The 15690-nt window shown below is 37.5% G+C and overlaps 1 protein-coding gene across 1 annotated transcript in view; it reads right to left on the bottom strand.

Moving 5' to 3' along the window:
* The window catches only part of VIPR2 (vasoactive intestinal peptide receptor 2), a 60075-nt gene that overhangs the window by 20092 nt on the left and 24293 nt on the right, over positions 1-15690 (bottom strand). The window contains exon 5 of the mRNA XM_068404885.1: positions 427-524. Coding sequence (XP_068260986.1) covers positions 427-524 — 98 coding nt within the window. The remainder of the gene's footprint in view (positions 1-426; positions 525-15690) is intronic.

Here is a 15690-nt window from a genome sequence, read left to right as displayed (position 1 = left end):
GTAATTATGGGTTATGTATCTGCTCTGAATAGTCTCTGAATATTTAAATATAGTACCCCTGGAGACTTCTCAGCAGCTTCTGCAAAATATGGCTGCCCACTTATCCAGTGTTGAGACCAGCATCCTACTAATTTTCAAGAGCAATTCAAGGTGTTGATTTTAATAATCAAATCAAAAATGCTTCACATAATCCATTCCTAAATGACTATTTTTTCTTACATGGGCTGTAATGTCTGTGACTTTGTAAAGTGCTTTGAAATTTTTTAATATGATTGGTGCTAGCAAAAATCAAGTTAGCATTACATTATTGTCAGCTGTTTAATTGAGAAAAGTGTAAAACCGATGCATTTTCTAAATACCTGAGCAATCAGACAACACTTAAAACTGTCTTATCATTGTTCATATGTAGTCATGAAAAACACATACCTGAAAAGGCAAAGAATTATACTTCCTGTTGTAAGAGCAATCAGAGATACGCTGTGTCCAAGGGTATAAATTGCCTTCACCCTTACATAGAAGTTGACCTGCACAGAAAAATATACATGCAGAAACCACTTACTGATATGTAAAATTGACCATGAAATGATATAGTTTTCTGTTAAATAGCTCTGAAGACTAAATAAATAGCATTATTTTCATTCTTTGCTCTACAGTACATGATAAGAATGTAATATCTTTATTCCAACATATTTTTGCAATGCAGCATCTCCAGCCACTTGACCTCAGTAGAAAATTCAGCCGCAGGAACTCAGACACACAAGCTGGTACAATTTCAGCTGATTATCCCATGTCAATGAGGTCAAAGAAAGTATCAGATTCATCAACTTCCATAAACACAATCAAACTGGGAAGAATAAGCCACAGTTTGAAAGAATGGATTATCTCTGCAAGAGAGAATCTCTCTCAGTCCTGCTGCTCCAGTGTACTTCGTAATGCATTTATACATGAGTTTAATTTTAAAGACATGTTTAAGTCTCATTAATTTCCTAATCTAAATGTTCAAATACTTGATTAAATTGTGACCCAAACAACGCTTTCTTTCTTTAGTAAAGTTATTTGCTAAAACTTGGAAAGGAAATTTTTCAACAGAGGAAAAGCAGACTGAAGTGCACAGTCTGCTGATTAACTGCAGTTATCTGTAAAGTTACCAGCTATATATTACATTAAATCCTATTCTGAATGACAACATCAAGAAAAATAATGCTAAATACTCTCAGAATTAATCTCTCTTTTCATTTAGGCCTACAACAAAGTCATTGGACCAACATTATTTTCCAATGAAGCTACATAAAATATTAAAATTGTAAAGTTTTTTACTATGTTATGAAATTAAAGTTTTTAATAACAGTGTAGAATGCGCTATGTATAACAGACAGAACTTCAATATTTAGTGATCATGGTTATATTACTTTCTCGAAGAATGTTTGTAAAAAGTAGCAAGGAAGTAATACTTTTAAATAAACTAAGATAGCAAAAGGAAAAGCAAATCGCTGAATATATTTATTTTTATAGCATTTAAAAGGCCAAGTAAAGAGGTAACTTTTGCAATCCTGATTCATGATGAACTTAGCTGGACATTCACTTAGCAAATATTATACAGATATGGAAAAGACTAAATGAAATGTTAAATGCAATGAAGAATCTTGAAACTGCGCTGTCGTAGATATGGTTAAAGGGGAAAAATAAAGGAAACATAACTGCCACAGGTCTTAAGTGTATTCATAGCAACTCTCATGCTTGTTAGGAGCCAATAGTGGTATATGAGGTATCACAGGAAACAGAAATCTCTTTTTATAATTAGAGAAGGAAGCTGTGATGGCCTTTTTAACAACAGTCCTGACATTTTAATGTTTTGTTTGCTTTACATAATAATCATTTACTGCACAAAGAAGGAAAATATGGACTTAATGAAGTTTCCAGTGCCATTAGATTGACCATAAGAAATTTCCTCAGTTAAAATAATGAATAAATATTGCTTTTTTTTTTTAAATTGGTGTCCCTGAGTGGTTAAAATGGTAAAACCTGAAGTATTACTTTATTGCTCTCTATAGAGCCTGCTGTATATTTGCAGAGCCCCAGTGCATTCCTAGGGACTCTCTGTGGGCCTAAATCGTAGGCTCTATTTCACCTAGCGTTAGGTGTCTACACTGCAAATATAAACATCTAAGGCAATGTAGGGTCTCTTCACAGGGCCTTCTAGGAACCACTTCTTGTATCTGTGTAAGCAGTCAACACGGACTTCATTGGAAATATTTCTACAGACAACGAAGAGGCCCCACAGTGTAGCTATCCAGAGTGTTCAAATGCTTGCACTTGGACAGATGCCCCCAAAAGATCCTAGTTTTCCACATGAATCCTGTGTTTGCTAAAAAGGACTCTTAAGTAGTCCTCTGTTTCTTGAACAATGTTTCTAAAATTGTTTTCAAATATAATTCTAAAAATATTTTTTCCAAAATTAACATAATTTCACAAAAAATCAGTTCTGAAGAACTGCCCTTCGATTCCCTGCTGGAATGGAAGAATTATACTCCCCAGTTCAGCTCAAGAAGGAGGACCTGGGTAACTATAGACCGGTCAGCCTCACTTCCATTCCTGGAAAGGTAATGGAACAACTTGGCCTTGGTGCTGTCTCTAGGCACATCAAGGATAGGAGGATCATTAGGGGCAGTCAGCATGGCTTCACCAAGGGGAAGTCATGCTTAACCAACTTGATAGCCTTTTATGAGGACATAACCCGGTGGACAGATGATGGTAAAGCTGTGGATGTGGTCTATCTCGATTTCAGTAAAGTGTTTGACATGGTCTCCCACAGCATCCTCGCAGCTAAACTGAGGAAGTGTGGTCTGGATGATGGGGTAGTGAGGTGGATTGTGAACTGGCTGAAGGAAAGAAGCCAGAGAGTGGTGGTCAATGGGACAGAGTCCAGTTGGAGGCCTGTATCTAGTGGAATCCCTCAAGGGTCGGTACTGGGACCAGTACTATTCAATATATTCATTAATGACTTGGATGAGGGAATAGAGTGCACTGTCAGCAAGTTCACTGATGACACAAAACTGGGAGGAGTGGTTGACACACCGGCAGGCTGCGCAGCCATTCAGAGAGACCTGGACAGGCTGGAGAGTTGGGCGGGGAGAAATTTAATGAAATATAACAAGGGCAAGTGTAGAGTCCTGCATCTGGGCAAGAACAACCCCATGTACCAGTACAAGTTGGGGGCAGACCTGTTGGAGACCAGCGTAGGGGAAAGGGACCTGGGGGTCCTAGTGGACAGCAGGATGACCATGAGCCAGCAGTGTGCCCTTGTGGTCAAGAAGGCCAATGGCATCCTGGGCTGTATTAGAAGGGGTGTGGTTAGCAGGTCGAGAGAGGTTCTCCTCCCCCTCTGCTCTGTCCTGGTGAGGCCGCATCTGGAATATTGTGTCCAGTTCTGGGCCCCTCAGTTCAAGAAGGACAGGGAACTGCTAGAGAGAGTCCAGCGCAGAGCCATGAAGATGATTAAGGGGGTGGAACATCTCCCTTATGAGGAGAGGCTGAGGGAGCTGGGTCTCTTTAGTTTAGAAAAGAGAAGACTGAGGGGTGACCTCATTAATGTTTATAAATATGTAAAGGGCAAGTGTCATGAGGATGGAGCCAGGCTCTTCTCAGTCACATCCCTTGACAGGACAAGGGGCAATGGGTACAAGCTGGAACACAGGAGGTTCCACATAAATATGAGGAAAAACTTCTTTACAGTGAGGGTGACCGAACACTGGAACAGGCTGCCCAGAGAGGTTGTGGAGTCTCCTTCTCTGGAGACATTCAAAACCCGCCTGGACGCGTTCCTGTGTGATATGGTCTAGGTAATCCTGCTCCGGCGGGGGGATTGGACTAGATGATCTTTCGAGGTCCCTTCCAATCCCTAACGTTCTGTGATTCTGTGATTCTGTATGTGATTCATTTTCAGACAGCTCTAAAAACTCTGCCTACTGACAAGCACTGCAGACCACCCCTACGCTCCTTTAATTTGGCTTCTGTCATAGCAAAAGGAACATCAGCCAGTCTCCAGGCAATTTTCTGGGAATAGAGTGATAAACAGTTTCTCAGCAGCAATTACAACAGCCCATGGCACCAAGAACACCGCAAATACGTTGGGCACCCTCCTTCATTTATTCAACCTGACCTGCTCTGCAAAATTATGGGAAAAGGATGCACCGATAAATGACTTAACAATTTGGCAGCCTCATGTCCCCATCAAAAGTATTCTGGAAGAAAAGGAATTTTATTTCCTGACCTTGTGCACACCAGGAATTGCAAATATAGTGTAAAGCTTAGAAATGAGGCACAGCAGTTCCACAGTATGTTCTGTTTGTTATCATCTTGTTGGCATTTGCAGATCCTATTTCTACCAAGTGTACAAATAGAAGCCTGAATGGTCTCTAAATCAAAAATTCTTAACATCCGCCATGTAAATATTGTAAATTTGAGGGAGATAAATGTCATTTGCAAAAGAAGCCACAATGACAATAAAACTGTGCTGTTTAAATACTGAGTGGAAGATTTTTTGTTCACTTTCATGGAAAAATCTGATTGGCAGAGATACACTTTTAATAGTAACAGTGATGTTCAACATCACATTACTGCAGAGCAGAGACAGCCATGCACACAACACCTGGTAAGAGTGACACAGGGACAACTTTACACCACTCTCATCTTCTTATCCTGGGAACTACCAAGTAGCTTAACAAATCCTGACATGTTAAAGTAACCACTGGCCTCCTGTAATTTGCACTTGTTAATAGCCTTCAAAAGAAAAGCACTTAAACCAGGACTTCTGATGTAAATCGTGTCCTGGCCCTTCACAGTGTCCAGTAGAAATGACTTCTTCCCTCCTATCCAGGTTTCTCATTGTGCTAGAAAACCTTAAAGCATCTGTAAGGTCCCTTTCTGCTGCTGAGCGGCCAAAGTATGCTGTGAGTTGATTATAAGATCTGCTTCAAAGACAGTCTTAGGTTTGCAGAAATAACTGAGACAAGAAGTGTGTGAGATTGACACATGCCAACTCATGCATTTGCTGTTAAACAGCTGACTAAACTGACCCAACTGTATACTTTTCTGTAAGTGCCATGGTCTCTATACTCCAGACTTAAGATTAGCTCCCTCTCGATAGACATTAAACTTCCTCCCATCACCTCCTTACTTCATTCACAAAACCTCTGGTGCTGACTGTCCCACTGCTGACATTTGGGTTAGGCCTTTGTATTGGTTTTGGCTGGGACAGAGTTGATTTTCATCACAGCAGCTCGTAGGATTTGTGATGAAAACGATGTTGATAACACAGGGATGTTTTAGCTGTTGCTGAACGGTTCTTGCACAGCATCAAGGCCTTTTCTGCTTCTCACACCACGCTGCCGGAGAGGAGGCTGAGGGTGCACAAGAGGTTGGGAGGGGACACAGCTGGGACAGCTGACCCCAACTGACCAAAGGGATATCCCACACCATATGATGTCATGCTCAGCATATAAAGCTGGGGGAATGAGGACGAAAAGGGGGACGTTCGGAGTTACAGTGTTTGTCTTGCCAAGTCACCATTACGTGTGATGGAGCCCTGCTTTCCTGGGGATGGCTGAACACCTGCCTGCCCATTGGAAGCAGTGAATGAATTCCTTGTTTTGTTTTTCTTCACACGCAGTTTTGGCTTTACCTATTAAACTGTCTTTATCTGAACCCACGAGTTTTCTCACTTTTACTCTTCTGATTACGGGGGAGTGTGTGAGCAGCTGTGTGGGGCTGAGCTGCTGGCCGGAGTTAACCACAACAGCCTTGAATCCATTTTTCTGCAGATCTTGTAAAGAACTCTGCACACATATGATATACAGGAGTTATTAGGAAGCTGACAGTACTAGAAACATTGTTATTATGATGCAGGGATCCATAAAGTTATTTGAACTAATAAAACACATTTAGCTTACAATAAAGATATCAGCAATTTTGATGATATAATTCTGTTGCTAGTGACTGCTTATCCTGTATTTACATGAGCGATCAAACTGTCCGGAAACTATAAGACATAATTTCAACTTGCACGCTTCCTTTCAACAATAGAAGGCAGCTATTCTTGAACGTTTGACATTTTTGAGAACTCCTTACTCAAGTCTTTGGCTTCCACCTGACACTGAATATAACACTAGTTTCTCAAAAATGAGCCATAACATCCTTTACTACTAATTCACCCAAAGGGTTTCTGTATCTACTGCAGGGAGTAGATTTCAAAGACTGTACTATCAGTATATGTCCTTATCGTTCTGACTGACTAATCCAGGCTGTACAACATACACAAATGCAAGCATACTACATGTCTTACTATCACATATAATGATTCAGCTAAGCTGTATCAGGACCTTTACATTTAATGTCTTAAATCACAGTCAGTTAAAAGTGTGCATTCTGCTCATCAGTATAGAATACCTCAGTCGTTGATATTTGTTCTATCCTTTCAAATACATAAAGGAAAACCAAATAGAGAATACCACCATTCTAGCTACAAAATATCTAAGCAATAAAAACCCCATTATCAAATTGCCTTTTTTTTTTCTTGCTGGCCAGACTAACTAAAGTGAAGCTACAAACTCACTACACTGAAATGAACATGTCAGATCTAGCACCAGATGATTTCAGATCAGTTCATGAGATAAGAACACCTTTGCTGGCTATCATGGATGATAATTTGTTACCAAGTAAGAGAGGATAGAGATCTGCCCTCATCTGCCAAGATCCCACTTGCAACATTTTATATTACCAAAAGGTTTGCCTAACTTTTCTGCCTTTTGTAGCAACAGACATACTAGCTCCCTTCCTTACACAGCCAGAGACGCTGATTACAGAATCAAGACCTGAAAAAATGCAGTCAAGAGAGACATTCAGTTCACCCTTAAGTAGACATCACTGTTTGGGCAACACAAGTTCCACTGACATAATGAACAAACCATACCTACTTGCCTAAATGTAGTCATCTAGTACTACTTGAGATGCCCTAGGGTATCCAAGACACCTGCATGGCAGATGTGACAAAGGACCTCTTTGCTGGAATGGCAGTGGCCAGTCAAATGGCACTAGATACCTATGTGTAGGCAATCACATCAAGCCCTCTTTCCACACACTAGTGATTAGACACCTACATCTCAAGTAAATACATAACCTCAGGAATTTTGATTTGCAAGTTGAATTTCAGCCTTCCAGTGGTAAGTATGTGAATTTAAATGCCTGGAAAGAATTTAATGTGATTGTGTTGGCATGGACACGACTGAAAGACACAAGAAATTTGTTCCAGCACCTGCTCTGATGTTCTGAACACAGCTGAGTCAGTTCCCACCAGATAAGAAAACCTGCCACGTAAGGTGAAAGGTTTCACATTTGGCTTCTGTTCTGAATAGGTGAGAACAAATCTCTTGTCTTCTGATCACTTCTTCTGATGCAATTATTTGCAATTCAACAGATTCACTGCTTATAAAACAGTCACCACTTGTGTTATCATACAATTGTCTCATCTATGAATTGTAATTTTATGATGTTAATAATCCTTTAAAAGGCCCAAGCATACCAGATCTAGAGAGACTGTATATTCTCCTTAATTTTTGTCTTTCCTTGAAAGTTTTTGTTTAGGAAATATGTAAATTGTTTGGTGCTAAGTATATCAAATTTATATCCATGTTTAGTCTGCATTGCTTTTGCTCACTTTTTCCATATTTTTGCCCATCTTCATTTCAGAATGAATTGCCGTGCTCCGACATTCTTTTCCTTCCCTCATTCCTGTCCTAGACACAGCACCTATTATACTTTCATAAATTAAGAACACAGAATCAACTGATTTACAGACTCTAATGACCAACAGTCACTATAGCCTTTAGATAGCATGCACTAAGATGTTTATAGGAATGATTCTGTACCAGAAGTCATTATTGGGAAATTGCTGTCAGACCAATGTTCCCATGGGAAAGCCTTGATTCTGCTTATATGCTCTGCATTGCTTCATGTCAAGAATAATTTGAACTCAATATTACTTCCTCTTTTCTTGGAATCCATTAGACCGAGTAACACCACTGAAAGTTATCTGGTTTATGTAATTCAACTGAGTATTTTTTCCATTTTTTCTGGAATAATTTTTTTTGAGATCTCTCTAAAATTGATTTTAGGATAAGCACTTTTGCCTTCCTGTAAATGTTTTCCATGCTCAGGAATGCAGCGTTCCTGTTTACTTCCTCAAAACAAGTTAGAATAATGGGCAGGACAGTACCGTAAAGTAACAGATGCACTAACAGCCGCTGAATTTTGCAGGGATGAGGCCATCTGAGCTAGGTATCAAGATTTTCTTTATAACCAATGAACAGAAGCAGCAGAGTGCTATTCATGCCATCCTAAGACAAGCATATAAAATAATTTAGAAGGATAGTGAAGTAAAAACACCTACTTTTTCTTCATTAAATACGAACATAACGTAGAGAGACTAGTGCAGATGCAGATGACAGATGTCTAAAGTTAGACAACATGACTCTGACCCAGGATTTTCTCCACTGATTTGGTCAGCTTTCCACCAGGCAGTAAAAGCATTACAAAACTTTGATTTTTTTATTTCCATTAAGATTTTTTCCTTTATTATTTTTTTTTCCATCTTGTTGTGAAGGCCAACATTTGAAGCCTGGCATTTATTTTTGCTTTTATTTGGAATTTTTCCAGCTGAGATCCAACTCTCACGCGATTTCTGATACCACAAGTCTGTTTTCTCAGTAATAATATCATGAAGAAAAAATACAATACATTCTTTTAAAACCTTTTAAATAACTACTGGTCACTAGGTGAAATGGATAAGGTAAGTCTCATGTAGCTTAATACACGTAACAGTGGGATATAATCTTTCTAAAAGGTAGGCAACTCAACAGAATTAGCCATTGTCCCCTGAGAGAGGGGGAGTCAGTGGAAGAGAACAGACTCTTCTACTACTTTAAATATTTTTCAACCATTAGACTGTATAATAATAGAGTGTTTTGTACTTTGGCATAAAGAAAGTAGCTGTGGTTCAAACAGCATTGGGTTGATTGAAACATGCCCAATAAAAAAGTTGGCCTTGTTTCTTTTTTTTATCATTCCATACCATCTTGAAAAATCTATCTAGATTTGATTTCAGAAAAACTCCATTGGCTGAATCTTTTGAAATTGGACTTGTCTCACTTGTATCTGATTTCAGAATTCTTAAATGAAGGAAAAAAAAGCAAAACCCCACACAAACTTTCTAACAAAGCATCAGTTGTCCAGCCACACTGATGTCACTGCACTTTTAATTTAGCCTCTGGCTACGTACTCTGAGCTTGACAGTGACTGTCAGGCAGGCTGCATGTAAAATGACTTCCGTCACTTCTACCCACTAGGGAGAATAGAAGAGGTTGTCTTCCTACATAAAAAACACAGTATTTAAAATAATGTTTCTGGCATTCTGTTCACATGCATGACCTCTACAACAAATAGTCTAATGAAAATCAAAACAAGAATCCTGTGTACTTTAGTCTAGCACAATGGCTCTTACTGTCAGCTATGAATCTATTTGCTGGCCATTCAGCTGCCAAATGGACAAAGATGAAATAGGTACATGGAGGTATAAGTCAGGGTTGAAGCCAATCAGCCAAGAGTACTTTGACATTACCTTAGTACTGGCCATGGTCATTTTGTTGAAACTAAGTACAAGCAAATAAGAAATAATTACATAATTGAAATTATTTTATCATATGACACAGATTTTTAATTATTCTCTATTCTACACTTGAAATTGTGGCTAATGAGCACATTTCCTTCTTTCAGACCATTTTACTGTATTATACTGCTCAGAAATCTTAAATGTGTTAAAAATTTTCTACTGATCAAATATTAACCCTGCTTCTCAAACTACTGCAAAGCTAAGTAAGCACCACTACATTTTGAATCCATTACATCAAATATTATCAATATAATTGTTTAAATTCAGGTATTATGATTTTCAAAAACAAGCAAAAAGTTTAGATTATCAGCATGAAGCACTTTATCAGACTCAGCATCAAAGAGGATGCAATCATATTGCTACCTAAATTTCCTGTATGAGCGTAAATAGAAGTGTCTTAATTTGTCTGTAAGACCTCTGTAACTCCTAGGGGCTCAACAAAAAAATCGGCAAATGGTGTTCTGAAATTATATGTTTATTAAATATACGCACAACCCCCATAAAGACAAAGAATTAAATTCTGCATTGTGTTGTGGTAGTCAAAAACCAGGAAATAAGATTAATATTGACTTAGTTATAGCTATTGATTATTTGTCACTACGCTGTGTTTTACACACTACCATTTAGAAACAAACTCTTTATATTTGCTGCAAAAGAAACAGGTAAAGCAATAGCAAATCTGATAGCACATAAAAATCAATATAGTTTATGTAAGATGGGCATATCTTATTTCTTATTTACTATTCTGTGTGAACCATAATTAGCCAGCTCTCAGTTAAACTTTAGCTTTAACCTCTGAACTTACTTAATAAAAAATTTGCAAGATTGGCAGGAGTAAAATGAGTGCAAAGAAGGTAAGGATTGACCAAAATAGAATTTAAAACTAAATTATAACTATATTTTTAAAAGACTTTGACACAGAATAAATATCAAGACCTCTTTATATTTTGTAACTGTAAACTGATTTGAGTCATGCATATGAAACTGCAATGCCACAAAGTTTTCTGCAAGTGTAACAAAAATAGTACTTTCGCAACAGTAGTAAGAACAGCTGGCCTCTGCAAAATATTCACATGTTTATCCGAGCACTACTGATTCCAAAACTGAAATCCAACAATTTAAAGTTTTGAGGAAAATATTCAAATTACAACCACTAAACTAAACTCAATAGGTGGTTAGACATAGCAAAAATCAGCGGCTTCTGATTTTCAGAACAATTCTACGGAAATGTTTACAGAACCTGTAACTGCTTTCTAGACTACAAAGATCTAATCCTAAGATGTTTCCTCTTTTCTTGTGGCTACCTAATGTTAACAGGTTTTAAAAGAGTATGAAAAAACACATATATAAAAATAAATTGTATTAGTACAAGTTTGTGTAATTAGTGTTATCTTCAAGACACTTTTTTTGTAAAATCTATTCTTACGCACACTTGTGTTTTGTTTTATTAGAACAGACACCTTTTTCTGCTAATGTTTCCTTTTAAAGTTAATTTTATATTATTTATACTAAGTTCAGGAGACAGAAGTCTTCTGTTTATTTACAGAATAGACACAGCACAGAAGCTTCCTAGGCAAGACAGTTACCCAGTGGATCTTTCAACCTGAGCCTTGGTTTGGAAGGACCTCTAGGGGTGAGAGGGTAATTCAGTGCTGAAGGACAAAACGCCCTGAAGAAAATTTAGGGCTTGATTTTGTCCAAAGGAGTTTCACTATTGACCAGATGTCATCCTTAACGTAGAAGAAAAACACACACCTCTTTATTCATTTAACCAAAAATATAATTGATCACTACTTAAGTATTTACGATCATTATCACCCCACGTGACTCCTCATTTTGTTTATTCCGTGGGCTAGTATATTCCTGTAATACTGGATGTAAGAGTCTAGTATTCACAGACATGAATATACTTACAAGTATATTAGAATTTGTGGTCTTACATTTTCCTGATACATGTGGCAGAGTAGATTCCATAATATCCAAATATTCATACTAGAAGAACATATCAGAAAACCTTAAACTGTACAAACACTGTAAAATCAGAACTGGGCCTAGAAAATTAGTTCAGTGCTTTAGAAACACTGAAATGAGCAAATGCAAATAGAAGTGGAATAAAGAACCCTAGTTCTTTCCTTTGGCAAACTGAACTTTAACAAAACAGTAGCCATTTCTAAAATCTTATAGTACTTACTTATAAGAGAATAAATATAAACTGAGATACAGAGATGGATTCCATGTTGTGGACTATTTGCATTTTTCTTATCAGGCACTTCTACACTTTTTTAAATGGTTCAGAGCAAACCAGAATTCACTAAAAATATATGTAATAAAACTGATATTCCTCATGGTATTTAATAATCTTTATGCAAGTAATTCATTATATCCCTTTTCTGACACACTTCTCCTGCAATTCACCTTAAGTCTAAACATCGCCCAAAAAAGATGAGACCAGTATTGCCTGAAGTACCTCTTAATAATAGTAGCAAAGATGAGACCAACATTGCCTTAAGTATCTCTTAATAACAGTAGCATCATTAAGTAATGAAAAATGCAGAATGTAATCTAAATAAATATAGCATGCTTATAGGCACACAGAAAAAGCATTGGTAGATGACTGCCCTGAGGGAAGGATTTAATTTAGATTCAATACAAAAAATCCATTAGTTCAGTTCAATGATCCACTTCACAGACAGTATTAATGCATCTGTTTTCTAAAGGTAGGTGCAGTCATTGAAGACAGTGTTTGTTTGTGTCAGTCCTGACCTCACTGCCTTGACTCCTCTTGTCTTGGGTAGCACACCCAGAATGTTATCTCTGACAGCAGCCTAAGAGTGAATGCTTCAGGCAACTGGCCAAATAGGGGAATACTTCTTCCATAGCTGATGCTTCTACTTATGCACAAGTTGCAACAGTATCAGCACATTTAACAGCCCTGAGGATCTTTCTCTCCATGTATTTGTCTTTCTCTGACCCTATGCATTCAAATCACATAGCCTGTAACTTGTATATATTGGTTTTTGTGTGATTGAATAAACCTCCGGCCAATTCATGCTAAGATTAGACAACACTGTATTAACTGACTCAGTCATTACTTTAAGTAAAGTGGACACATTTCAGTCCCTTACATTCACCAGGCATCTTGCTGTATATTAATAATATTGACGGAGAGTTTAATACCCTCTGAGAACAGCTAAGACACATCTCTAGCTTGTTCAGTCTAGACTGCAGATGTCAAAATATGTCCACATGAAAGGAAAGATTGTAGTGAGGCTGGGACTGGGTTAACACACCTTGATGTGTGTTTCTAGCACGGTCAAATCAAGCTATTCATTTTCCCATTGTGCTGCCATGACCTTAACAGAAATATAAAAGGAAAAAAAAAAGACACTTATTTGAGGAGTCTAAAATTTGATCTTGAATATTAGAACTGACTAGTTTACTTACAGGAAACAGACTGGAAGTATATAATAAAGGTTTAGATCTACAATTTGATGTGATAACAACATATAGACAGTTTGTTCAGACACTGTCACACTTGTCAAATTGGTCCCCTATAAATACAGACAGAAGCACTAAAGAATACTAACAGAAGATCTAACATAAAACAAAACATTCTATTCAAGGGTTCTGTGTCAGTAACTTATAATTAATTTCAAAATGTTAAGCAAATAATTTATTTTTATAGAACCTGCTGATTTGACATGGAATAAAATTTATCCCATTTGACATGGAATAAAATTTGAACGTTTTCACTCCAAGTAAAATCAGTGCAAACTGTGGAAGCAGACAAGTTTTTTCATACCCTCAACAGTATCAGTGAACTCAGCAGAGAAATAATGCATGACATGCTTATGGTATTTTTAAATAAGCTTTCTCATTTCAGTGTATTTTCAGCATAAAAATTTGGTACCTATTAATAAACTGCCTGTTCAGTATTTGCTCACCAATCTCTATCATTTAAACTTTCTCTAGAATATTCAAAACTGCCCAAAATAGATGCAAATCTGGAGAGATATATATGTCTGTGTGTATGTGCATATATATAAATAAATAAATATAAAATATCTATAGAAATAAGTCCCCTTTGAAGTGAAGATACAAGTCCATATCCTAAAAGACAGCAAAAAAATAAAGGAATAAATATTTAATTGGATCTATAATGGAAATTCATTCAGCAGTGGAGATGCAGGCACCAAACTGACACCAAAGACAGTTTCTACCTACTCCTTTAACATTGACTTCAGAGAAAGTATACAGAAGAAAATTTAAGACTGACCATTAGAAAAGCATTTTGTCACCTTCCCTAAAATATGATCTCCTTAGTTACTGTAACTTTGAGGGCAATCTCACACACCACCCACAAAGCATATTGTTGCATGATATTTTTATGTCCAAAATATTTTGTACCAAAATAGTTAGGATTTCATTTTTAGTTCTTTTTGTTGAAATTCTAAGTCAAACAAAAACGAACTATACTGATTTATGTTGAGTAAATATTTTTTGTTTTGAGGTGCTACCACTGAGTGCTAAGATCCGAATTCAAGAAAACATCTTCTTTCTGTGTAAATCTCACAACTGCCTGATATTTGCGCTTTTTATATTGTCTCCCATGAAAAGATGGATGTAAATATATGCTTTCCTGTTCCCCTTTTCAGATTTTGTTCTAATAATTTTTGTCCTTTCTTTAACTACAAAATCTATAATATTTGCACAGGAACAGCTTAACTTCTGACAAGCCAGCACTATTGTATCCACTTTCTGACTTGTCAGCTTTAAGGTTAGAAAAGAATTATTGTCTTGTCCCACTGAAATAACCAGTTTATGATCTTCAGGCAAACAATATTCCCTGAGCAATGACACTGGTACTTGAGAAAAAAAGGACAGGGCCCTCGGGCCATGCTGCTTGGAATGCAATAGTGCTTGCATTTCCCCTTTCCCTCCCTTAAACATGCTATGCATTTATTCTGTATATTTTCTATGTTAGATATCTATGATATTCTATCTATCTATTTACTTTGGTTAATCATTTTTCCAGTACCTGCTTTCCACTTCTTTCTTCTGTTTTTTATCCTCACTGGTTTATTATTCGTTCTTTTCCAGGCTTTTGTAAATGTTGCTACTACTTCCAAATTTCCAGTTTCTCTAGGTTCATTCCTGCAAGTATAGTCAACTTGCATTTCATTCTTCTTCAAATGACTAATGAATATGTCAAACAAGAACTGCTTTTCTATTATAGTGGTTCATCTGCTAATTAAGTATTTTTCAGTACTTGAAATGTTATCTTTCGTTAATTTGAATTTTTAAGTCTTGACCCATTTTCACTCCACATGACGATGTCTGAGTTGAATGACTGTGTTTTAAAACAGCTGTTTTAGCAGTAATGCATGTCCATCCCCAAGCTGTCAGATGATAGCAATGTTTTAGAATGTGTCTTCAGAAAAGTTGGGAAAACAACACACTGTATTCATTTTCTTTATTAACTATTTTCAGCTACAGTAATGGCTGGGCTACAGAGGATAAAAAGAAGGCAGAGTTACTGAATGCCTTCTTTGCCTCTGTCTATACTGCTGGAGGCTGTCCTGAGGAGCCCCGGACCCCTGAGGCCCCAGAGGAAGTCAGGATAGAGGAGGAATCTGCCTTGGTTGATGAGGGCTGGGTCAGGGACCAATTAAGCAATCTGGACACCCATAAATCCATGGGCCCTGATGGGATGCACCCGCGGGTGCTGAGGGAGCTGGCGGAAGTCATTGCTAGGCCACTCTCCATCATCTTTGCTAAGTCGTGGGCAACGGGAGAAGTGCCTGAGGATGGGAGTAAAACAAATGTCACTCCAGTCTTCAAAAAGGGCAAGAAGGAGGACCCAGGTAACTATAGACCGGTCAGCCTCACCTCCATCCCTGGAAAGGTGATGGAACAACTTGTCCTTGGTGCTGTCTCTAGGCATATCAAAGATAAGAGGATCATTAGGG

The sequence above is a fragment of the Nyctibius grandis genome, chromosome 7 (genome assembly GCF_013368605.1).
Source record: "Nyctibius grandis isolate bNycGra1 chromosome 7, bNycGra1.pri, whole genome shotgun sequence".
In the NCBI taxonomy this organism is placed as follows: Eukaryota; Metazoa; Chordata; class Aves; order Nyctibiiformes; family Nyctibiidae; genus Nyctibius; species Nyctibius grandis.
The sequence above is the reverse complement of the archived record's forward strand: the minus strand, read 5'-3'. Positions and strand labels throughout refer to the sequence as shown.